At 41.5% G+C, this 26,652-nt stretch overlaps 1 protein-coding gene across 3 annotated transcripts in view; it reads left to right on the forward strand.

The window, feature by feature from the left end:
• Positions 1-26,652, forward strand: part of DSCAM (DS cell adhesion molecule) — a 442,671-nt gene that overhangs the window by 278,950 nt on the left and 137,069 nt on the right. For 2 of the 3 annotated variants that reach the window (XM_027689234.1, XM_027689235.1), the window contains exons 9-11: positions 9,809-10,087; positions 20,021-20,140; positions 23,563-23,736. In XM_027689234.1, the coding sequence (XP_027545035.1) occupies positions 9,809-10,087; positions 20,021-20,140; positions 23,563-23,736 (573 nt within the window). The remainder of the gene's footprint in view (positions 1-9,808; positions 10,088-20,020; positions 20,141-23,562; positions 23,737-26,652) is intronic. The other variant, XM_027689236.1, reaches the window with a different exon arrangement.

Raw genomic sequence — 26,652 nt, forward strand, 5'->3', positions numbered from 1 at the left:
AAATGTTTCAGAAACAATATGTTCATTTTCAAAACCCACCTGGGTGCTCAGGAGTCCTTTGGAAAATGGCAACTGAGGCACAGACTGAACTTAAAAGTATCCACAGATTTTTTTTATGTTCATTTTCAGAAACCTACAGCTTAATTTTTCCAGTTCTCCTGCTATTACATAGCATTTCTGTGTTCAAAGCTCTGCTCCTATTGAAACGAATTTACTTCTGAGAGTTTCTTTTCCTTCTTCAGAGCACTCACGTCACCCAGCTTAGCAACCCCCTGGGAAAGATTAAATTAAGTAATTTAATTAGCTTTATCTGAGAGATCTGTGGCAAAGGTGAATGCAGAATTTGGCTCTGCAGGGCAGCATTTATCTGCATTTGGTGAACAATTGGCTTTTCTGGTCTGCCACATTTACTTCCCACTTTGCAAATCCTCCAGCACGTGAAGCATCTTTGCTCTGTTTTGAATGGGAACTTGCTAAAATCAGCGTTTAAATAAAGATATGCAACAGCATGAGCTGTAATCAAATACAAGAGAACTATCCATTCCGTGGAGAATTTTGGGATTTACAAACATCCATACAAAAGTGAAATCATTCTTTGGAAATTATTACAAGATCACAGACAGAACAGGAAGTTTCTTGACAACAAGTTTAAATGAAATTCTGGCTGCCAGAGAACCTGAGTGGGGCTTTCAGAGCCTCCCACCTGGCAGGCTGTCAGGGAGCCAAAAGCTTGGGAGCTGGGCATTTATGTGCTGTTTGACCTTAGGCCCACTGGTTCTTTGCACTTAGACACCCCATGAAATCAGTTATCCCATTTTTTAGGAGTAGCTAAAAGGTGCCCTTGTCTGCATAGCCACCCGTGCAGCCTGCAGACTCCAGATAACTCTGTCCCACAGAGATGGGGCATGTCAACCCTCCTCCCCCTCCACCAGCCCTTGCCTGTCCCTTGTCTCTGTCCCAAAACCTGGCTTTGGAAGCCAGCAGTCCCATCACCTGGCTGCTGGGAGCTGAGTGGATAAGCTGGCAGGAAAACCTGCAGGTTTCTGCTTGGCAGACAGAGCTCTGTTGGGACCGTGCCTGACTCCTAACGGAGCTTTTTGGAAATCAAGCCATCTCAGAGTTATTTTTTTTTTTTATATTTAGACAAATGAATTGGCCAGTTCTGAGTTCTGACACAAAGCCACGAAAACTCCACACACTGTAATGCAAAAGTAACAGGGGGAGGCTGTGACTGTACTTATTTAATTTATGGTATTCTATACCTGCCCACCACTTGCCTTTGCAGCTGTAATAATACCTCTTCAATGTGTTTTGCTTTGGCTCACGTTAAATGTAATTTCCTTTTTAGCTTTTCTTTTTTTTTTTTGTAAAGTAAACTGAACCCCTTTTCCTCTCCTTCATTCAAAGTGGAAACAGTAGTTACTGGCATCTTCAAAAGTAATCATTGAGATGAGCCTTGCACAGGTCCTTGCCAAGAGCAGAATTATTCTCAGCACTGTTTTCTCACTCTGTGTTTGGCCCTCGTGGTTTTTCAGTGGGGTTCATATACATCTGCCAGTGACAAAGGGCTACTAAAGTCAGAGATCTTAAGGAAAAGAATATTTCATGGAAGATGCATGTTTTGTGTTCATTCCTTCTCAGAATGACCTGTCCTCCTTAGTTTTCTCCAGCTCATCCTTACCCAAGTCCTGGCTCTTCTGCTCTGGGTTCCAAAATCAATGTGTTCCCCATGTCTTTGTCATCCCATTTCTTCACTTCCTTGTTCTCATGACTCAAAAAGAGTCTTGCCCTTCATAAGGAGCTCCCAGCCTTTTCTCCAGCCTCCAGTTACAGCTCTGGTCTAGTGGTATTTGGTCAGAGGTTGGACTCAATGATCTTGGAGGTCTTTTCCAACCTAGATGATTCTGGATGTGGTTCTGTGATTCTGCCAGCCTTCACTTTCTCCATCTCCACTGGGTTTCAGCCTGTCTCCCCCTCACATGGGTCACTGCTCACTGTCAGTGCTGTACATCACCCCACTGTTCCCTTGTCCCAGCCTCACATCCCCAGACACTTTCCCAGCTCCACCTTACCAACCCTTATCACCTCTGCAATCCCACCACAAACCCAGTGCCAACTTCTGACATCCCCCCACTGGCCCAAACGTAATTCTATAATTCCCTTTTGTTACCCTGGGTGCCACTTTCAGCTCCTGCTCCATCCCTTGCATGCCACCTGCATGCCCAGCAATGCAGGCTGGTTCCCCACGCTGCTCCCTTGGCCCCCACATCTCCTTCCTTTCTCTCTGCATTGAAACAACTTTTTTCACGTTCCCTGGGCCAGCACAGGCAGCTGTTTGAGCCCTAGAGAGACAAATCTGCTCTGATTTCTCACTTCTCACCAGGCTGCACCTGCCCCACGTGTCTGGAACTGACTCAGACACTGAAGGAGGTGTTACTCAGACCCTGGGAAATCTTAGCTGTTAGTCACTGGAAAATATCCTCTCAATATATGATCACTGTGGGATTTTTGTCTATCTATTTACTTGATTTTACTCAGACAGCAAAATTTGGGCACCCTTGTGATGACTTTTCGTAGGGGCAGCAAGATATCTGTTGCTAGTGCTACCACCTGCCAAACTTGAAATTCTTGCTGCTATCTGGTGGGACTTCTCAGATTCTCACAATGTCTTTTTTGTTTTTATAGTAGAATTTATTTGTACTGCATCTCTATTTTTCCACTCTCACACCTTATTCTTGGAAAGGGCCAAAGAGTTGTAGCTGAAACTTTCCAGCTGAAGTGGCTCAGCCTGAGGCAGACACCTGGCCTGGAAAAATGCTATCCAAACAAAAGTCAAACTGCAAGCACATGAAAATAGTCTTATGATGAGAAGTGTTGACAAACAAAAAAAAGAGGTTATATTACCCACCCCACCTGGAAGTTTCCTATTTCCATTGAAAAAAACCCTCCAACCTTCAAGTGCAAAATTGTAACATAATAATAGCAGCATCTCTTTTATAGCATTTTAGTAGATCCCAGAGCATTTTAAAAACAGGAGTGAGTTATTATCTCCATTTTTTATTATGCAATTCATAGTAATAGTTTTACCAGCTACAGTAAAAGCCATCAGTAGTAAGTGATGATTTTCTTGTCATCAGTCCCGTGGGACACATTCTCATGTAAACAGCCTGCTGCTATTCACACTTCTCCAACAGGAATTAATTGAAAAAGAAGCCCCTGAGAGGGAAGGGTACAGCATCATTAAAATAAAAAGTGTGGTGTTCAAAAGGACTGTTTTGATCTTGTAGAACTTATACATCTCACTGATTTGGAAGGTTTCTTGTTGCCTTATACCAAAGTGATAGCACTTCACCTGTTGTGAACCTCATAAAAGAATTGTATCAGCCTTGTTTCTTTTTAGAAAAACAAGCAAAACAAACAGGGGCTGCTTCTAAATAGCTTCGTGTTGCACCTATTTGAATAGATTCTCCTCATCTTTCCTTGGAAGCATCTAGCTTTTTCTGACATATAAAATATTATTGGTGAATTTGCATTGCACTTCTGCTCAGGGAGGGCTGGTTTAAATAGTGAAAAATGTGCAGGCACAAAATGGGGAAAACATCAGGGGAAATCTTTCGAGAGTTCTTGGGATCATGGTGCATTCTGTCATCAATCAGTCTGCTAATCTGCTCAAATTTCAGGCTGTGGCATGGATTATGCCAAGTGTGAATTCAGTTTCGTGCACATATCTAAGATCTTACCTGTCCTGCTGGCCGAACCTCGCCAATAAATTGAGCCAGAAAAAACTTCTGGCCTTGATGTCCTTCAGATATTTCTTCCATTACATCACTTTCTGCCTTTCTCTCACTCTCCCACACAATATGGGCTTGGATCCCTCCAAGCCTGTCACAGCTTCCTCGGGAAGAAATGTTCAGATGTCTCGAAGTGACAGGGTTGTCACAGGCAGGAATCACGCAAGGACCACGTGATGAGAATGGGTGAGAAAGTGCAGTTGTGCAAAACACCCTGCAAAAATGCACTTACCAGCCATCCTCACGCCACATAATGAGCATGAGGAGCAGGGACAGGCAGAGTCTGATTTAAGGGAATGTGCACTTTAATAAGGATATCTCCTGTGTGAGAATCCCACCACTTAACCCATAGAAATACCTAAAGAAAAGACCAAAAGAGTCTGGTATTCTTGTAAATTTTTTTTGCCATTCAACATAGAGCAACTCAGGGTTGTCTTTGCATTGAAACAGCTGACTTACACTCTTTAAAATCTCACAAGTGTCATGTGGATGCTGCAGTTGTGTCTTGTTTTGCAGCAGCACACTTCTAATGTTCTGCATTCCTAATGACTTCACCTCTGACACTGCAGGAAATGGTCACCCAAAAATGTCTGTTAAAGTTGTTTCACTGCTGTCCTCATCTTCAGGATGAGGAATTACTATGTACAAATATAAAGCTTTTCACTTAAGTCTAAAATAAGACTCCCTGGGTTTGTGCACTGTCTTATGTCTTTCAAACACAATTTAAGTTGGTGTTTGGGTGCCTTTATTTATGAGTTATGTAAACAATGTGAAATAAGCCTTAATACTTGAATAACAGTCTCAGGTAAGGAATTCAAGAGTATCTGTGTATTATGCTTGGGTTTATCAAAAGTTAGCCCTCTTCTGTCACAGTGTAGCTTTATTTACTTCAGGTTTGGGAGAAGGAATGTTCTTGCTCCTTTTTTCCTGTGTTTGTTTTGTCAAATATATTTGAAATACTTCCTTATATATTCATTAAAACTGCTCTTAAAATTTTAAGCATTTTGCTGCACCAAGTTAGCGTGAGCTATTAGCAGTGTGTAAGTATAGGTAATAAGGACATGTAGAAAGCAAGACTGTGTGTGCATGGCAGGTTTGGAGTATTCTGGCCTCATTTCAAACAATGTGTACAACACACATCATCCAAAAAAACTCCGAAGTATTAACCCTGAGAAACAGAAGGGTGATATAAAATCAGCTGCTTATGTATAGTCTCGGGGTGAAGGTGAAAAGGACGATAGTGTGAAACCAAACAGCTCAAGGGAACGATTTTCAGAGACAAGGATCATTCTGTTGAAGTCCTCTCTTATCTAAATCTGTAACTTTTGGCTCTGATTTTGTTGTCTTAACTTTTCCCAGTTATACCTGAGGACAAAGATCATTTTAGATCATTTTAGGGGCTTAATAAGGGCAATAGCTTCGGACTAGGTTCCAAAAGAATAGTAAAAGTAACTGCTTAGTACTTCTGGACATGCAAGTGAGGCCTCTAATCTGGCAACACTTTAACAGTGAGGGTTAACTGCTTGTTGTGTTAATGTGCTCTTGCAGCTGCTTTCTTATCTTCAAATCAAGGTTTTGTCTTTTGAAAATGAATAGCAAATGCATCCCCCTGGGCAGGGAACTGAGCTCCCACCATGCCAGGTTTGCAGGGTGCCTCAGTATGATAAGGGCATCTACTTCTGCCCTCACAAAGGGGGCTGAAAGGAGGCGGTTCTGTAGATGGATGAGACATGACATAAATACACTCTTGGTTTCTACACAACGTTTTAAACCCTCTCTCCTTTTGGAGGAACTCCCATAGCAGCATCAGGAGCCTGTGAACACCAGTGTTGCATGGCAGGGAAAGGGAGTGGGGACTAAGGTGAAGGTGAAGCCTTATCACATGAAATCCAGGGTCACGCAGCTGCCCAAGGAGGCTGCACAGCTTGGTGGTTATTATTTTGCATCAGACGTCAATATTCATTGCCAGAAGTATTTTATATTGCAGACACAGCCCCTGAAATAGTGTTGTTGGAAGAAAACCCTCTAGGGAACTGTTTATACTGATAAAGCAGGGGATGGCTTTCATTTTTCTGTGCAGAGCCACGGGAGAGGAGCAGCATGTTCACAAGGCTGCTGCAGGAAACAGGCCATCTGCAGGATGCCCTGTTTCAGTGAATCATCTCAGCAGTTCCTTCCAACATAACTCCCATGGAACTGAGGGCAAGAAATTAAGGATGTTCCTCTGCTAATGGAGAGCAGCGTGGAAGCCCTCCTTGCCCTCCTTTACAGCAATCTCCCAGAGGTACAGGAGACCTTGCTAGGGCACAAAAACATAATTTAAATCTTCCTGTATTAGCACTAATGAGGTTGGCCCATGCTCCCCTTCTTAAACAGACACTTAATTCAAGCACTCATCAATAAAGCACTCCCAAGACACAGCACTTGGTTGCATGAAGCACAGATTTTCACTCTTTTGCCCATTGCAGGGAGAGAGAAACATCCCTCCCATGAACACAATCACACATTCATATCCTGTTCTCCCTTTCTCCAATTAAGATGTAACAACACTTATATATAAAATAGCATAATTTCCCCCCCAAAATCAAATACAACCTCTGAAGTATGGTCAAACTGAAGCTACATATAGGGAAAGAAAATAAACACACCTTGAAGTATTTTAAACACATTTCAATACATCTGTGCTACTGTAAATTTTCTGTCTCAGAGCTAAAATACTATATTATCTTACATTTTTAGTGCTGTTTGGCAATGATACAGCTTTAGTTTGCAAAAAAACCTCCACATGCTGGTTAATCAAACTTGATATTTTCTTCTGTCAAGGATATATCTCAACTTTTTATTGCAGATATATATAAACATAGAGAGAGAGAGATGGCAACTTTAGTGTTTCAGAAATTAATTGCCTGTCCTCATCACATATTTTTAATAAGTGATTTTTTTGTGATCATTTCCTTCTTCAAAATAACAGGGAGAAAGTTTATATGCTGTGTTAGATCACCAGAAACTTCCTTTATCAAACCAAACTGGTGAATACTGTAGTTGAAAAATGTTCTTCGATACTTCAGAGTTGTTGCTAGACTATTTACTTTCTTTATAGTACTGATTTTAAATTACACACTGGTTTTTAAAATAAGCTCCTTGTCAGGACTGGAAGCTGCTGCAGGTTGAATATACATTATATTTTATGAGGCAGAAATATATGCCGATTTCCTCTATATCTTAAAAACCTGAATAGAAGGGAAATGTGCTGTCTATAAATATTTTAGCCAATTTCTGAAATGCTCTGCAGGCTGCTACTTAAATTTTAGGGTTGGTAAATGCAGCCTCGCAAATCAATATTTTCTGAAAAACACTTCAGTGTGACCTAATGATCCTGCTCCCTGTTTTCTTCATCAGGGAGATGGAGAGCGAAGATGCACATAATAATCCCCGAGCAATATTTTGCCTGACTTCTGATATCATTTTGTCCACAAAAGATTGGTTCAAATTTGTTACACGCTCAGCAGAAAATACAGAAGCAATTTTGCCTCCCTGTTGTGAGTTTTAGAATGTCTCAGTAATGATGTCTGAGAGTGAGGGGAGGGTCTGGGCAGAAATGTTCTAGGGGGGGGACTTGGCATTTAGCAGATATTTGCACTCAGCAATGGGAAAGGTTATGTCAAAACCTTTTGACAGACGCGTTCGAGTAATTTCTCACTCCCATTTATATTATAAACTGCTCATCAATAAATGCTGAGAGAAACTCAGCCTTTTTCTGCTGCTGTACAAAGAATCTGAGATAGCTCATGTGAGTGGATTAACCTGAAGAGGCAGGCAGACATTTTGCCTCACTTTGTTGACAGTAGGTCCCCCCATGAAAAAAGCAGATGATTTCCAGTGCTCAAAGTTCAAATAAACAGGGTGATTTCTACCAAGTTTCTTTTGTTCTGTATGACTGATCTGCCAGATTTTCAAGATGCAACAGGACAGGTTTTAGTGATCTGAGAGATGGCAGCCTGGAAAAAGTCTCACAGCACGTCAGAAAAATTGATTGCAGTGGTACTTCTCACTGCCACAGACAGGGAACCACTCTTGGGAGAAGCCAGGGAAAGCCTGAATGTGGGCCTGATGTGGCAGCTGTGCATGGTCATAACTTCTCCTTAGCAAATGGCATCACAGCTATGCTGGAAAAAGGGAGTTAGTATCTGATTTGTGTCAACCTCTTGCACCACAATGTGTGTGTACACAAGGATTTGAACAAAGCCTTAGTCCTCTGGGAGGTTTGTTATCACAGGATCTTGTTGGAAGGGACCTTAAAGATCATCCAGTTCCAACACCTTCCACTAGACCAGGTTGCTCCGAGTCCTGTCCAACCTGGCTTTCAACACTTCCAGGGATGGGGGGTAGCCTCAGCTTCTCTGGGCAGCCTGTGCCAGGGCCTCACCACCCTCAGTGTAAAGAATTTCTCCCTAATATCCCACCTAACCCTACTCTCTGTCGGTGTGAAGCCATTCCCCCTTGTCCTGTCACTCCAGACCCTTGGAAATAGTCTCTCTCCATCTTTCTTGGAGCTCCTTCAGGTCCTGGAAGGCCACAATTAGGTCACTCCAATATGCTCTGAGCTGACAAGTAATGGTCGCAGGTATCTGCCCCTGCATCCCAGAAACAGGACACTGGCAGAGGAGCAAAACTGCTGCTGGGGAAGTCACTGGGCTGGCACACATTGCAACCCCTTTGGAGAGTTTTCCTGCTTCGGTTCTGAGGAAAGCACAGCCTTAGAATTGCTAAAGGGAGAAAGGACAAAAGAAATACAATTAGATAAAGCCACCAACTGCATTTTCTTCTGCAACTCGCTCATATAGATCACTATAAATGTTCTGCTCTGGGTATCCTTCCATCTTTCCTGTTAAAGATGTTCAGATGTACTACAGATTATGTGTAAGTGATCTCTCAGGCAGTAGGAGAATGCACTCCTATATCTAAGGGACATAACCTCCAGGAACCTTCTCCTTTGATAAACGAGTATTTGAGTACTGCTTGCAAAGTTGGTTGTGCAGCCTCTTCAGGAGTGATTGATGGAAACCTATCTTAGATCAATGCCCTGGCTGTCAGTGCTCCCCTGAGAATTGGAGAAGATTTTGATTCCTTCACCTGACTAAGTATTTGAGTCCCAATTTACCAAATTGTTAATAAATGTTCCAACCACAACCCGACACAAAAGTGAGGCACCCACGTTATCCTTTCTATATTTATTTAATCTAACCCATTGTTTCATTTGTTTTTATCAAAAATACCTGAAAACAACAGATTTTTAAGACATAGAATTCTTTCCTGTGATAGAAAATAGAATATTTTCTTTCATGACTTTTTTGGTTCAGCCACAGAATACTAAGTAAAGGAAAAGAAAGAAAACAGATTTGCCAGATTTTTCTTTATCAGGAATTAAACACCAGCTTGAATATTTATGACTTTTACCAACCCTCTGATTAGAAATCAGTTTTAACTTAATTTGCTGTCCTACAAGTACTGTATATGCCTTTCTCTTCCTGCCTCTACCCAATGTTAGTGGGAATTGTGACTGGAAACACTTAGAAATAAATACCAGGAGTAGTTAGAGAAGCTCACACTCCCTTTCATCACATCCAAGAAGCAAAGCTAGAGCCTCTTCCAGGTTTATTCCATGATCTAAGCAAGGCCCATGAAAGTTGCTGAGCTCTTCCTGGCAATGTCACTGTTGACAGACTGAGGGAACCTCAAGCTGGTGATGTGATTTGTGGAAGAGGTGCTCAGTATTCTTGCAAGAGTCTGCCAGTGATGTCAGGTGTCTCTAGAAGCCAGGGCTTTCCCTGCTTGTCACCTCTGCTTAAGCACTGGGTGGTCAAGGAATGAAAAGGTCTTTTGAAAAGATGTGATTTTCCAAGCTAAACAATGTCCTGTGCCTGTTGAAGGTGTAGCTTTTGCATATTAAAACACTGCAGAAACCAGTCCCGTGATTTCAACAGCTCCTCTCTCCTGGTTGTTTTTTTTTTTCCCAGTCCCGCCTTTCATCCAGCCCTTTGAGTTCCCGCGGTTCTCCATCGGGCAGAGGGTCTTCATTCCCTGCGTGGTGGTCTCCGGGGACCTGCCCATCACCATCACCTGGCAGAAGGACGGCAGGCCCATCCCCGCCAGCCTCGGCGTCACCATCGACAACATCGACTTCACCAGCTCCCTGAGGATCTCCAACCTGTCCCTGATGCACAACGGGAATTACACCTGTATAGCCAGGAACGACGCGGCGGCTGTGGAGCACCAAAGCCAATTAATCGTGAGAGGTGAGGAGGTGTAATTACAATTAAGTGGGATCCGTCGGTGTTTTGTGATGGCATCTGTTTGATGGGAAGTACCAAAGGGAGGGGAATGTGGTAATCCCTCCCTTCGTAACAGAGAACACAGAGAACACAGAGCAATGAAGCGCAGAAACTAATGTGATTTTTCTATCTAAAAGTCTTGAAAGTTCATCAAAAACCCTGGAGTGCACAGGGCCGATGGGGGAGATGCAAGAGTGACTTCCTGGAAAATTGTGTGAGGCACAAGCCCATTCTTTGGGATCAAGCCTTTGAAATGGTATCAAATTATTCTCTGCTGTTGTTTTAGTCTGATTATACCCATTTTTAATTTAGATCACTCTCTCCTATAGCATTATGTCAGTTAAAAAGCAAAGCATTGATGTTGACTTTGTGGGGAAAAGACTCTCCCCTGTTACCAGGTTGTTCTTTTCCTTATTTTTGTTTATTATGCAATTATCTCCATTCATTCACTGGTGGCTTCACAACATTTTGCCTTGAGATGGATGTGACTGGATGTTCAAGTAAGCAAACATTTTATGTGTAGCAGACCTTTCAAGTCACACCTTAGCCAAATTACCCAGAGATTATCCCTGTGATATATTTTCAAACTTACTGTGCAAAGCTTCAACAAAAGCAAATTACTTCCTTTCCTTTCCAGTAGTTTTACAAAGTGTTTAAAATTTTCGCTTTTGAAAAATGAGAGTGTCTTACTCTTCCCTCCCCACCATGTCTTCCTTGGTACCAAGCCATTGGGCTCCTCAGAGAAAGAGGGCACATGGAATAATCCTACGAGTAACCCTGGTTATTTCTGCCTGCTGCAGATCACTACATTTTATATTCCCTTCTGCAAGTTAACCAAGCTAAATCTTAAAATTTTAAAGGGACTTTTGCAATCTTTTCCAGTTTGTTTGGTTTTCTTTTCCCACCTCAAAAACTCACTTCAAGCAAAGTCTTCTGAACAGCTCTTCCTTTTAAATCAAATATTCCCACTGTGGTAAGACTATCCTTAGTGGATTATTCCCTATTTTTCCACTTACAGAATGTACATGTTTACTTTTTTTATGCTAGTATTCCCAAAACTCAGTGGCACAAAAGTCTGTTACTTTTCCACTATTTCTGATATAAATATTACTTTACTTTTTTAATTTCCCTGATTTAAATCCTGTTTAATATTACTCAGCACAGATGTCTGTTACTTACCTCATTTATTTAGTAATTCTTAAACGAAGTAGTTTAATTAACTGCATGAAGTTAATTATTCCTTTCCTGAACTGTTCTGTTAGGATTTAACCCTATAAGAGAACAAACTGCAGCAGCTCTGTCTGGGTTCCTACAGATAATTCTGGGATGGTTGAAGATGTGGTTTTACCACTGAAAATCTCTCTCTGCCACCACTGTCTGTCCCCTTCAGCGCTGAGACGCTGGAGGCCTTGGGGATTGGGTCAAGTGAGTCCATGTGTGGGGATTTCTGCTCAGTGCCCCGCTGATGGGGACAGGTCCTGCCCTGTCCTCACTTATCCCAGCCTTTCCTGAGCTGCACTTTCCCTGTATCCTGCTGCCAGCAGGTAATTCCTCCCCTGGAGAGCCCCTGCCTGCCCTGCCCTCAGTTCCCTGGACACGTCTGCCTCTTGCTGCCTTGTTGGGCATTAATCAGATTTCCCTTCTTGTCGAGGAGAGGAGTTTTGGGGAGCCTTCTCTGGCACCACCCCTGACACCAACACCTCCATTTTCACCTCCGCTTCCCTCCTCATTTGCCTTCTGCTCTAATTTCACCTCGTTACCAAGGCTCTGCCCTGGTGGTGTGAGGACAACTGTTGATGTGTGTGCCTGAAGGGTGTCCTCATAAACCCATGGGCATGACAGAAGGGGCTTTTCACCCTCTTTTACCCTCTGGAGTCCTAGTCCTCCAACTTTTTTTCATTTTCCCCTTGTGCTTAACTTTCTGCCCAGCTCATGCTCTGCAGCAGCCTCCTTTAAGCCTCTCCTCTCCCTTCTCTCTCTTGCTGTCAGTTTAAATGGTAATGTTTTAATCAGTTTTGCATATGCATCTGAGACAACAGCTCTCACTCAGAGGAAAAGTGGAAAATGTACTATCATGTTTGACCTGAATTCCCTGCCAAAACCCTACACTGGCCTTTTTCCCTGGTACTGATCTGCTTCAGCTGTCTCATTCCACACAGGCCAGAAGACAAACAGCCACTGTGATCACTCCTCCTCTGCATCCAACCTGACCTATACACATTTAAATTAAGTCTTGTTTTTTTTTTCCTGCTGCCTGTTTATTCTCCAAGCTTTCTGAGCTCTCCTCATTCTTTTGTTCATAGGTGCCATGTAACTGAAACACAGTATTTTTCTAAATTAACTCCGGGGTTTATCTCTGAATACAGGGAGAAATGGTGCTTTAAGTCCTCTTGTTTCTAATCCACATTGTGTGCTTTAAACTTAAATGCTGGGTATCCCAAAAGTCTGGAGATGTGTTCTGGGAATATCTTAATTATGTGCAGACTGTGCATTTTGATATGAGAGTAGACAGTGAGTGGGAAAGTGAAATATGACTGTTACCCACACAGTTCCTTTTTCTTATCTATCCTGTCCTTGTATTCATTTCAAATTACTTTAAAACAATGCAGGCTCTCATGTTTCCAAAATAAATGGGAATCCATATGATTTTATAGTACATGGGTAGAATTAGATGTAGAATCTAAATCCAGTTCATTCCTAAAATGAATGAAGAAGCAGAGGCCAACTGCTCATTGCTACATTTGAATTACTAGTGAATATACAAACTTCTGCAGAATACATACAGCCACATAAATTCTTCAGCTTTACAGCTGCAGATTTTTTCCTCAATATTTTCTATGTCAGATCACATGTATCTGCTATTTTTTATCATTCTTAAATTCCCGTTAAGTTTTAAGTCTGTTAAATAGATTTCCTTTATTCTTCCTACAGATATTATTTTTCATATCTAAGCTGCACTGCCACTTTGCAAAGAGCATTAAATGGCAAAAGAAAAACAAGCACTGGTTTCTTAAAATCTGTGGGCACATTATGTTAAATCTTTGCTGCTGTTCCAATTATTTTGTGCTTTATATAAGCAATCAAGTGGTATAAGGAGCCCTTAAAATCCAGCAAGACTGGATTTTTCGTGCCTTAAATATCAGAGGAAGATGACAACCAGCTTCCACAACATCCCATAGGGGATGGAAGGCACCTGCTGAGAGGAAGTGAGATGATGAAGCTTCTGAGCATCTGGGTAAGAAGGTCTTAGGGCAAACCCAGTTCTCTCCTCCATGGGTTTCTTGGTGAAATAAGGCAAAGTCAAATGCTCTGGACACAGACCTGTCAGCACTTCTCTCCAAAAATTATTGGCCAATTTTAGATAAATCAGAAGAGGGGAAAACACCTCCAGTGTAGCTAAAAGCCTACAAACTTAATGAAAAGAGGTGATTGGTAAGGAACACCTCTGCTGAGTGTAACACTGGATACCAGAGAACCCACACAGGCAAACCCTTCTGCAAACACAAGAAATGCTCCAGCTGGAATCTCTGCTCAAACACGAGGTACAAATCCACAGAAAACCAGGCTTGATTAATCCTAATGGTTATGGAATATCTTTTAAAAGCTTATTAATTAGCCACTGGGAGAATTCCCACTGTTCACTGCATCTAGGGACTGCAGGTAAGAAGCTGAGATGAGTGAAAATGGGGCTTTCCTTCTCAAAATCATGGGCTTTGCCAGATCCTGGCCTGCAGTTCCTCTGGGAATGCATTAAAAAATTGCAAGCTAGAAGGGTTTCTCAAAACCTCATAAATTACTATTATTTTAATTTTATTCCCTGGCACACTCTTGGTTTGCTAGGCTTGCTATTAGGAAAAGGAAAAGAATAGGATCCTGTCATGAGAGCCACACACAGAAATTAGGAAAATATCTTCTCTGTCAACTACTTAAATCATCATGAGGAATTAATTAAGGCTTTACTCATTAGGGCTGTCTTCTAAAGAGTGATTAAAAATCTATATACACTTTATCATGTGTTATTCATTTCTGTAGGGTTTCCTAAAATGGGAACGAAGTAATTACGAAATAAAAAGCAGTGAAAAGGGCTTTAATTGGTAACCAAAAAGAAAAAGCTCTTCAATGTATTACGAGTTCAAAATTTTTCTGATACTACCATAAAAGAGAATTCAAAGATAGTACTGAATGCATAAATCATGATTTTATAACTCCTGTTAGTGAACACATCATAAGTTAAAATTGAGATAAGGTCTTTAAATACCTAATAACCCCCCATAATGCACTTAGTGCATTTAGTGTAAATGCGTTTTCATTTTGTGCTTGCCAGGAGTGTCGAATATCATTAGCTAGTTAGGCACCCAATGAGGAGTCCCTGAGCCTTGGATATTCCTGATAGGAAGCGAGTATCCATCTGCTTTCTGATGTTTGCTGGTGGTGCTGGTGTGATGCAGCAAATGCAGTTTGTGACAGACAAGCAGGGAGGGAAGATTTATGGTCGCAGCTGGTGTCAAATCTCATTTACTTCCTTCAATGGTGTTTACACTGAGGCTTCAAAAATGCCCTCTTAAAAGATTCACTTCCTATTTAATGTTCTCGCTGGACAAACCTGATCAACACAAACCACTGGGCACGGTCTCATTTTGCAAAAGTACATCTTTTTTCTTGAACTGCAGAGCAAATGGTTTCACTAAACCAGCTAAATCGACCCCTTAGGTCCAATGACCAAATTTAATAACTGTTCATCTTTGCTAAAGTACAGTGTTTAATGATCTCATTCATTAATACATCAATGGTTGCTTTGGCTGATTAAATTTCTTCCATCATTTTGACAGTATGATCTAAATGTGAAGTACAAATATTCCATGTAGAAATGAAACATCGTATTCTGGGCCAGTGTCATAGATTATTTCTTAACTCACTCCAGCAGCCCACCAGAGGAGCTGTGTTAGGAGCCTTCAGAATTGTTCCCCAGAGTGATATCCCAATCACTGTACCTGGGAGCCAGAAGAGCTCACGTGGATTTGAAGTCCAGGAAGGACTGTGTGAGTTTGTCATCTGGTCCTTGGAATAAAGCACGGGCAAAAAGGAGTTCTGGATTTACACAGAGCAAACTTAAATCAGGGAATTGATGTGGGATCATGGGAATCTCATGAGGTTTAACAAGGCCAAGTGCTGGTGCTGCGCCTTGGTCAGGAAACCCCTGGTACCAACCCAGGCTGAACAAACTGAGAGCAGCCCTGGGAGAAGGACTTGGGGAGCTGATGGGGGAGAGGCTGGACATGAATTGCCCATGTTTCCCAAATGTGTCCTGGGCTCATCCCACAGCAGGGCAGCAGGGGAGGAAGAAATTCTTTCCTGTGAGGGTGGTCAGGCACTGGAATAGGTTTCCTAGAGAAGCTGTGGCTGCCCCATCCCTGGAAGTGTCTAAGGCCAGGTTGGACGGGGCTTGGAGCAACCTGGGCTAGTGGAAGGTGTCCCTGCCCACAGCAGGAGGTTGGAACAAGATGATTTTTAAGGTCCCTTCCAATCCAAACCATTCTATGTTTTCCATGACTCTGTGAATTTTAGCATGCACACATAAATTGATTTTTGTTAGCAGCTTGTAAAGTCAGTCATTGAGGGCAGCGTTGACATGGGCAAACAGTCTCTTCTTAGGGTACCAACTCATATTTTATCATCTTATCAGGATTATTTCCCACAAGGAGATACTAAAAGCATTTTCCTTCCTTTAAAATGGCACTATGACATGCACACTATCTTTCATATCCTATTCTGATTGCTCTCATCCTTTGTTTTCCCATAGCGAGAGCCTGAGACTGCTAATCATAATATTGACTGAAAATACCTTTTTTAGGTCCTTTGAGTTCAGCCATTAAATAGTTTGCGTCTGTCAACTTATTGCTCTTACCCTAAACAATTCAACAGCTCATTTCTCATCACAGATCCGTGGGCTGCCTTAAATGAGAGAGCCTGGCATAAACTCACTGTAAAAGCAATTTTAAATGCCCTCCTTTACAGGCTCAAGGAACTGTGCTGCTGAGACAAAGTTGATAATAAAAGTAGAACTGTTCAGTCATTATCATGAGATATTTCAGTGTTTCACTTCTAAAGGGGCAGAGAAATCCCATACCTTTACAAAGAGAGAGGAAGAGAACTAATTGTTTACTTTTTTCCATTAACTCAAGCACATCAAGACAAAGTACCTTCGTTAAATTCTTACTAAGCATATATTCTTTAAGAGCTAATGAACTCCTGAAAGAGAATGAAAAAGTGAATGTAGGTTTATGACCTAAAGCTAAATATCAAAACTTAGATGTAAACTAAGTGGTTAACAGCATTGTGTTACAAACTGTGGTAGCACATAGCACAGAACAAGTTATTAATTTGAAATAAAATTGAGAAGCAAACCCAAAAAGAGGAAGAAAAATGTCAAGGTCTTCTCTGTTTGCTTTTTAATCATTTATATAAGAAGAAAAATCCTGTGGCTTTACCTAGAGAGCAATACAGAAACAATTGAAAGGTCATTGAATGAGTAATGTTATTTTGCTGTAGCATCTTTTCTGATGTCTATTGGCAATCTTAAGACTAAGTGGCAAGGGTTTGGGTCTTCAAAATCAGAGCAGCAGTTGGCATTTTGTAGGTAGTCCTAAAGGAAACCCAAAGCTTTACTGAACATAGAAACTGTTTCTATTACAGGGTGTGGGCTGAATTTTTGCCAAGTAATGCTGAAACACACTTTGTTTGTGAAGCAGAACAAGAAAATAATATGATTTCTAATCATACACCTCGTCCTGGAGCTATATAGCAAAATTTTATTTCTTCAGTTACCATTATGGAGTCATTCTGTATTGAAAGTAATGATTAAAAATGAGAATACCAAGAATATCTGAGAAATGTTTCATATATATATCCAAAACACAGTGAAATCAATATGATGAAAAGCCCTGTTCAGAGCTTGTCAGCATTAAAGGCACAACAGCCCAAGGATATCTACGTGAGTTCCTTAAAGATGTGAAGGGATGCATTTCCATAGAAATGCTCAAAGAACATTTACTTGGCATCCATCCATTTTTATCTATATTAGACAAAAAGTGTATTTTAGCAGATAACTTTAGTGCAAATAGTATTTTAAAAACTGATTGCCTTTATTCCATACTAAGCAATCTTGCTTAGCTTTTCCAGAACTTTCTTCATGTGCCTGCTCATGTAATAAAATAAGCTGTTTCCTGAAAAATTGGCACTTCTTGCCAGTGACATCCATAACAAATGAAGAATATAAAGAAAATGTTTCTCAAAGAGAGGGGAAATAAAACAAGTTACAGAAGTTTTGTGTTGTGAGAGAGATTGTAAAAGACATTATACTCTTTATACCCTTCAGTGGTAGAGGAGGCCAGTAATTATCAGTCACTTCATTGCATCATTTGTAACCACTCAACTCTAGGACTGTAAGACTGGTACTGCTGAGCTGGGTTTGTGTTTTGTGTCGGTTTTTTATCCCTCTTTATGCATAAGCAGCTTGTAATTGATTTTTCAGAAGTTGTAAATAGACATTTCCTCGCAGTTAGCGAAGTGAAACAAGCTGATGCCGCCGGGCCGAGCCGTACGAAATCAAATCTATTTGTGCAACTAGCTGTGCTTTTCACCTGCTTTGGAAAATAAGTAATTTTGTGTGTTTGGGGATAAAATGAACACAGAACAGTGAGAAAGGAGCTGCTGAAGCAAATGCCTTCTCTGAGCAGATAATTAGAACAGGGTGGGTGATTGCCCAGAGCTGCTCTTACCGGGATTTCGTGTTTGATGCTTCCCTATCGTGAATTAACACAACCTGCAATAGTTTGTTAGTGTGGCAGGCATTTGGAAAGCCAGAAGGGTTGTCAGCAGTAAAGATACCTTCTAGTAGAAAGGTATCTCTGTTAGTTCCTTCCATCTCTTCTAGCCACATTCCAAACAGCAGTGGAGCTTTGTTGTACAGTTGGACAATGAACACCTTTGCATTATAGCAATGGGATTCCATGAGGAGAAGATGTGGTTGGAGGCATTATTTTCCCTCCAGAGGATTGTTCTCCTCTTTTAAAAAGCAGTTGTATCTATGAATGTGGAAAGAGAAAGTCAGAGGGGAGTCTGGATTATGGAGGCACAGGGAGGAGGACTCGAGCTGTTGTGAGGAGGATTCTGTGAACCTGCAGAGAGAGTGTTTAGCAGCCCTGTCCACACCAACACTGGCAGCTCCAGTTTCTTCTTAAGGAAAACTTGGGACTCTTTGGTATCCTGAGAGGTGTTATTTGCATAAACTATGAGAGTGTTTTTACTGAAAAGAACCTCAGGGTCATATATCACAGCATTGGTGCTTCTGCTGTGTTTTTGCTGCGCGGTGTTTTTGATGTGTAATTAGTCCTGTATTCATGGCTAGTAAGAGCTGTTTCAGGTCCCAGGGTACATATTCCCCGTACTGAACTCCGTTTCCGTGCTGCCTTGCATTTTCTTGTGATACAACCTCCTCCCATCATTCCTTTCTTAATTTCTGGCACTTCTGGAGAGGCAGCTCGTGGGGTCTGATGGGTGTTTGGGTCAGAGCCAGGTGGGGATGGTTGGGCCCTTTGTTCTGTCTCCCCCAGATTTCAAGGTCTGCAGTGGCTGGACCTGAAGAGCTGTGAATCCATGAGGCTCCATATACTGTGGTGGGCGAGGAAAAGCAAGGAACTATCAGGATTTCTCCTTAGTGTGATGCTGTACTCAAGAGCATTTCAAAAAGCAAAGTTATTTGAGAAGAAAAAAAAACCTGTCACAGGTTCATTCACCTCACTGCATTTTCTCTGTGGCACTGTAAGAAATGACAAAAACACATGGGATAAGGACACAAATAATTTATTTCTTTCTCAGACATTTGCTCCTTCATGTTCTGAACCAGAGAACAGGAGTTCAGCAAATGTCTGCGGCCTTAACTGACTTTAATACAACCATTAAACACTTTTAATATTCAAGAACTTTTGTGGAGCTTTCCACGTTCTTCACATCTTTCAGCTTTTCTTTCCAGCTTGTCAAATTTATAGGTTCTGTTGAGACTTTGACATTTAGAATCAGCCCTTTGTGGTGAACTGTTGGTCTAACATGGTCACAAGCTGTTTTCTTTACGGTGCACGTGTATTTGGAACATGTAGAGCTTTTCCTTGAGATCAGCAGCTCTTATTTATATATAAGTAGGTAAATACTTGCCTATGTGTGGAAGACTCATTGCAGTGGTTTTATGCTACCTTGGAATAAATCTAATAGTATGTATAGATTGATGCACTGAAGTATGAATTCTCCTCTTCAACTTAATGCAAGGAAATTGTGTTGAATCTTTTTATGGCTGTTTTTACAGTTATTAGAAGTTATGGATCAAACACCCTTATCTTAATGTGATTTGATTGCTATTAAAAACATTTTTTTAAGGTTATTTACACTACGTAATTATTTTTTCCTAAAGTTTACCAGTAACTGCTCTAAAAAGCAAACACAGAAAAAATCAGTTGTTCTTAGACATCTGATAAACCTCTGCTTTTTTAGAAAGCATTTATTTTCTGGCCACAACAGCATGATCTATCTATTACTCCATTTTTAACCTCTCCTATGGAGAGATTTCATAAACTTCTTTTTGTATCCTATGAAGACCAACACTTTTGTTGTGCCTGGCAAGAAATACATTGAGGCTGTGCACAGAAAGAAAATAATCTGGTGAAACCAGCTGTACTATGTCACTCACTGAATCATCAAAAAATTGAATTTATTGTTTTGTTTCTGCTGTGAAATTTTATGCCTCTGTGTTTGACTGTGTTTGATGGTGTGCCATTTTGAGGTCACACTCACTGTGACCCAGTAAGTGTCACAAATTCTCATGGCTCCCTTTGCTTCCTCCCACAGTGCCCCCCAGGTTTGTGGTTCAGCCCAGCGACCAGGATGGGATCTATGGAAAAGCTGTAATCCTCAACTGCTCTGCAGAGGGTTATCCTGTCCCTACCATTGTCTGGAAGTACTCAAAAGGTAGGATTTCTGTGGGGATCGCTGGGGACAGGCTAATTCTGGTTTAGTAAAAACTTACCCATAAATTGCTGGTTTAATCTTCACGTTGTCAGAGAGTGTTTGGGTGCAATAAGGGACGTATCAATTGTGTTTGTATTCTTCTTAAATCACTTCCCCAAGCACAAAGTGCTGGTCACTGTCATGGACACAAGGCTGGATGGACTTTTGGTCTGCCTTGGAGATGTCCCAGTGCTGTGACAGTGTCCCTGTGTAAGCTGTGGCCTCAGCAGGCAAATGAAATGGATGGCTGAGAGAAAAGATATACAGCTTTAATTGAAACAACCTCAGAACAAGGTTCACCAGCAGCATTTGGCTCATTTTTCCCCCCTCCTTCAAATTCATGATAACATGGCCAATCATATCTTTTCAGCAAAGAAGAGAGGTCAGGTAGCATTAACATAAGCAGTAATTCAGTATGTGCTTTACATAATGCTTTAACATTTTCTTCTCATGTAACAGAGCATTAAAACTGGCCCCACTTGACCCTCAGTAACCACAGGAAATTGACTGCTTTTTAATTAAAATGTGGTGCCTGATAAAGTGTGTCTTGTGGACAGTTGTCTTCTGGTAGGCTCTAGCAAAAAATTAAAAAAATAAAAAAATTCTCCAAACTCTTTACCCAATCTAAATGAGTTAACTCCTTGAAAAATAAAATGAGGTGCTGTTGAGAAGAAATCTTTCTGTAATGCCCCATGTCATTTTTTGTTTCCTTAGGACCTAAGTCCAAATTGTATTTGAAAAGGGCTAAGGGAAGAGAAGTTTCATGTAATAGACTATTTTTGCTTTTATTGATGAATTCTGGTTCATTGTAAGAAAGGTGCAGAGTTCCAAATTCCATTAATCTCAGTGGCATGTGGGTTTTTAATTATGAGTACAGGTCATGAAAAAGTAACTTGGTTTAGTTGTGTTTGTGTGCTGAAGGAGGGTGCCAAGCTGAGCTAGAAGAGTTGTAATTAACTGTGAAGAGATAAATAGAACCATAGAATCATTAAAGTTGGAAAAGATGTCCAAGATCATGGAGTCCACCCTGGGCCCCATCCCCACCTTGTCCCCCAGCCCAAAGCACTGAGTGCCATGTCCAGTCCTTCCTTGGACACCTCCAGGGATGGGGACTCCACCACCTCCCTGGGCAGCCCCTGCCAATGCCTGACCACCCTTTCCATGAAGAAATTCCTCCTGATGTCCAACCTGAGCCTCCCCTGACTCAGCTTCAGGCCATTTTCTCTTGTTCTCACTTGTTACCTGAGAGCAGAGCCTGATCCCCACCTGGCTGCAACCTCCTCTCAGGTGGTTGTAGATCCTGAAAAGGTCTCCCCTGAGCCTCCTCTTCTCCAGGCTAAACAACTTCAGCTCCCTCACCAGCTCCTTATATGACTTATTCTCTAGACCTAGTATAAATATAGACCCTAAACCTTAATGAAGGAGAAAGGGATAGTTGGAGTGGCACTCTGCCATCAAGTTTTTAAGATTTATCAATTAAAACTCTGAAGCTTTTAAGTCTTGATAAGAAAGTTAAAGAAAGTTTTGATAGATTTGTGAAGTCTTATCCTTGGAGATACTCAAAATCCATCTGGACATGGTCTTGGGCAGCCAGGATTAGGTGACACTTTTTGATCAAATCAGTTGGATCACGTGGCCACCTGAGGTCTCTTCCAACCTCAGCAAGTCTGTGATTCACTGTAGACTCACCCACACAGTTGTATGGGACAAGCTGCTGTCCCTGCTCAGGAAGGATCTTGGCTGTAATAGAAGTAACAACGTGTGACGAGTAAGAAGCTTTTTGCAAACTGCCAGGAAGAATTTTTCCCAGTTTTTCCCAGTAGCTGTCCCTGGGACTATCAGCCTTTTCCCTTCTGTGAACATTAAATCGTTCCCAGAATTTTTCATGTGAAGAAATCCACGAAGTGAGTGCTGGCATCTACTCGGGCAATCAATCACAGGCATGTGCAGTTAGTAAGGCAGAAATATAACTTCCATCTAAATTACAGGAAAAATGGCTTATTAAAGAAAAAAAATTAGCAAAGGGAAAAGTGGGATATGCATGTGACTGGAATAGTTGAAAAATCAACAATGGCGACAGAATTTTTATGAAAACATTATCATTTTAACATTTCTAAGTTCACAGTATCGGTCACCAGACTTTCTGTGAAACTGTAAGTTCCCAAAGCAAACTCTGCTAGGACTAAGGGGATTTTAAGTATGCACGTCTGGTCTTCCTAATATTCTAGACATTGTAGGTTGTTCTAGCTTGGTATGTTATCCTAAATCATTCCCTGTAATATTTATTCATCATATTTCCTCCTGGTCTGACTCAGCCCACTGCTTATAGTAATTAATGCTGACAGATATGTGTACAGAAAGTGGTATTAGAGAATTCCATTGGAGTAAACTAACTTATGGTTTCCCTGAAAAATCCCATCTCCTGCTGCCAAAATAGGTTGTAAACCCCTTTGTTACAAGAAACATATTTTAATATACACTTACAGAGTCTCCAGTGCTGGAGGAACCTGAACTCGTGGTGGGCATCTGGACAGTAATATCCTGTTTCCTACTGCCTAAATCACCCAGTATCTTATTTCCAAGGAAAAGCAAATTCTTTCTTAAAGCCAAAGTTGATACAAAAATCTTTGGCTTCCTGTCTTTTTATGGACCTTCCATTCTTACATCCCTGCCAAACATGGTGCCTCGTTCTTGATTAGTGCTCTGAGCTTTTCTTTTGTTACTTTCTTTGTTTTGTTTGGGGGTTTTTGTGGGATTTTGTTGGGGTTTTTCTAACACTCTGGCTACAAACATGGCAGAACAGAGATTTTTGTGTCATCAGTCCATCAGCTGTAGGAGGACATAAGCAACACAGTCACTGATGTGGTTTTCCATGTCACCCAGGGGTTTGTAAGCAAGGTCCTAGAGGTCCCTTGAGTTTGCCATGATTGCTTCAACAGACATCCCTGTTAGTCATAAGAAATTCATTTGGTGTCTGCATTAGGGATGCAGACTTGTGTGCCTGCTCAGCTGTAATTGTCAATAATTCATCAGCCTCTAAATGTACGACAAATGTGCCTTTTCACCCATGAATGGTCTGAAAATCTTCATTTCCTCTCTCTCCCCCTTTCTGGTTCTTCATTTTGTGCTCCTTTTGCCCCTTTACATTTGATGTGGGCAATTTATTCCTCCTGTTGCATTCCAAAAGTCTTTCTTTTCCGTTAATGACTTCTGTTTTGGCGAAGAACCATTCCGTTTGTTCTGCTGATGTCAGAAGCCATTTGTGTTTTAGTTGCGTTGAGCCTCCAAGAAGAGGAAGCCATAGTTTCTGCCTTATTTTAAGAAAACAAAAAAGGGATGTTTCCCTTCCTAACTAACCTATTTCCACGGGTTTCCTGCTCCAGGTGCCGGGGTTCCTCAGTTCCAGCCGATTGCACTGAACGGTCGTATCCAGCTTCTCACAAACGGCTCCTTGCTGATTAAACATGTGCTGGAAGAAGACAGTGGATACTACCTGTGCAAGGTCAGCAATGATGTGGGAGCAGACGTCAGCAAGTCCATGTACCTCACTGTTAAAAGTAAGAATTAAACACTTCTCTGTGATCCAGATATTGCCATTGAGTGAAAAAGGCTTGTCTACTGCATCCTTAGTTTGGTGGGGAGGGAGGGCAGAGGTTGGCTTTGTTAGTTTTCATTTTATTTTGGTCTTCAGCTGCATGGAAGTTAGTATGGTTAATGACACAACATTTTTTTAGTAGAGGAAGAGAAGGGGACTTTGAGATGAAAGGGATTAACATTTCATTTCAAAAATATTTATTTTCTGTGAGCTGCAGCTGGGTAATGAAGGGAAAGTAAAAGAAAAAATTGTTGGTCAACAGCAAAAGCCAATAACAAAGGAGAAATACCAACAGCAACTGTTGCAAATCTTATCATTTGAAGGAAACATAGATTAAAAAGTCCTTGATCAATCCTAAATATACCATAGGTACAACTACAAGTACTACAGGTAGATACTACAAGATATTACAACATCCTGTAAGATTTTATAGATATAGCCACAACAGTGATTTTGACTTAGGCAGGTAATTTTCAGAAAATGCATCTGATTCTGTTGGACGTGGAGTGCTTACACAACCTCGACCTATCTGTGCTTTCCAGGTGTAAGGGGCAAAAGCAATCCAGTTTTCAAGTGGGTGTTGGCTATGATCCCTTGAAACATCAGCATTGCTTAGAAAATAGAGGATTTACAATGCAAAAAAAAAGCTGTTTAAGGTAATGTAATTTCTCACTAGAGAAAAAAAAGAGACTGTTGTCACCTCAGCATGCCAAATGTTCCTGGATGACCTATCAGACCAGTACTGAAGGAGGTCACCAAGCCATGCACTTTCATGTTTGTAGGATTTTTGAAGATTGACTGAGTGCTTTGAAGTTCTGGGATGTCAATTAGCTTGAAAAAGGTTTGCCCTTGAAAGTACAAAGATGTTTTTTTTTTCAGAAAGGAAGAAAAATCCAGTTTATTCTCTGTTGGAGAGTGCACTTGAGTCCATTAATGTTTAGGTTTAGCGGTTTTGTTTGTTGTCAAGAATGAATAACTAAATTATTTCAAAGGAAGAGGGTCAACTTTGTTAGTTTTGCAAGCCCCAGTACCTCAGCTGTCCTCTCCACGCTAACTTACCATAGTGGCTTTGTCTTCCGAAAAATAACATGATATCCCAACCTCTCCAGCAAGCACATTAAATCCATACTTTTTCTGTGGATCGGTAGAAGTTCCAGCTTCTGTGGTTTCCATAACTGGCCATTTTTTTGGGCCAAACCTCCATTGTAGCAGCAATGCAGTGCTGTAATATGCTACAGAAACCCAGCATTGCTCTGGTTGGCAGCTCTGCTCACTGCCTGTCTGATCACTGCATGCAGTTTCATGTGTGATAAAAGAGCATCCCTTATCAAATAAGAGCAGGAGCTTCCCTGGAGAGTCGGTTGCTGTTTGAATCTAATGAAAACCCCTCCGGCTCTGAGATAGCAGGAAAGCACGTCTGTACCCCCTCACACACCCACCCTGACACAGCACAGCTCCCACCACGGCTGTTTGGGCAGATGCTGGTGGTGTTGGTGTGTGCAGAGAAGAGGCACAGCTTTAGCTTTTATCAAACACACATTATGGACAAGATGCTGTGAGAAAATGGGCCGTGGTGGCCCTCAGGTGTTGCTTGATCCTGGTGGAGTGGTTGTGGCACGTAATACTTGCGCCTGTTCATGTGGACTGACTCCAAAATGAGGGCCTGGATCTGCCTTTAATCCCTCTGGCACTGTATCTTGTCATTCATTGTTTTCTTTTTCCCTGTGGTCCCTTTTCCCTCTCCCCACAAGCCTGTTCCTGGACCCTGGTCCTCAGGCTTAGTCCTCCTGCCAGATAAAAACCTTGGGCTTCCTTCATGAGACTCATAGTGCTCTCAGTTAGTTGATCCTTCTCCACAAGGTCCCCCTAAATGCCTTCTTCAGTCAGAGGCAGAAGGTGAGGCCTGGCCCATGCAGTTGTTTATGGGTGCAAAGTTTGTAAGTAAGAAACAGCCTTCCAAAACATAAACAAAGATTAGCTTGTGGCTTCCTTGTGACAAATTGGTTTCCCACCTTCCTTCAGTCTATGTGTGGGCTGTCTGTGAGCAGTAGCTGAAATCACCTGATGAAAAAGTAGGGTGGATTTAGTCACTGGTTATGGAACTGTATTGACTCTCAGAAAGAAAAACATGGCAGCAGTGCCTTTACAGCTGAATTCTTCACAGTCCCTTGTGCCACAGGTATCTCATGTATGCGGTGCTAACCATGGATAGCATCAACTTAAAAATAAACCCTCTTGTGCACAGGTGATTCTTCTCCTCCAAGTCTGATAAAAGTTTCTCCCCACTCTGTCAGTAACATTGCTGCAGAAATTTTTACCTTTCATCGTTCCTGTTACAAATCTCTTAAATGAGCCAATGCTTTACTCTTCCAGAACTTCCAGCGTCACCTGGATCTAAACAAAAAAAGATGTTGTCAAAAGAGAGATGGCAAATTCTTGTTCTGGTAGTTCAGGACGGGACAGGATGAACATTGATCTAATGTGTTTCTATGACTTGCTACCTCTACAATTGACAGACTTTTTTTGTAGTGAAAACCCATGTCAAGCTATAAACCACCTTGGCTTGCTCAACAAGACTCTTACTACTAAGAAGGAAATGGTAGTAATTCCAGATATGCATTTATTTAGTGCCTCAGTGTTTGTTGTGTGACACCTTCGTGTCAGAGAGGCTGATCCAGCATTCGAAAGGAGATTCTATGAGGAGGGAATGCAGAGGAAAAAGATGAGAGGAAACGAAAGAGCTTCAGGAATACCAACAGAAATGTGAAGAGAGCGAGCTGCCAGTGTCAATGCTGGATCAGGAACCACAGGGCTGGAATAGCAGCCATGAGAGCAGAGAATATTCATTTAGCAGCTATTATTCTTCTCCCTTTCTTTT

The sequence above is a fragment of the Neopelma chrysocephalum genome, unplaced genomic scaffold, assembly GCF_003984885.1.
Source record: "Neopelma chrysocephalum unplaced genomic scaffold, ASM398488v2 Primary Assembly neopelma1_76, whole genome shotgun sequence".
Lineage (NCBI taxonomy): Eukaryota > Metazoa > Chordata > Aves > Passeriformes > Pipridae > Neopelma > Neopelma chrysocephalum.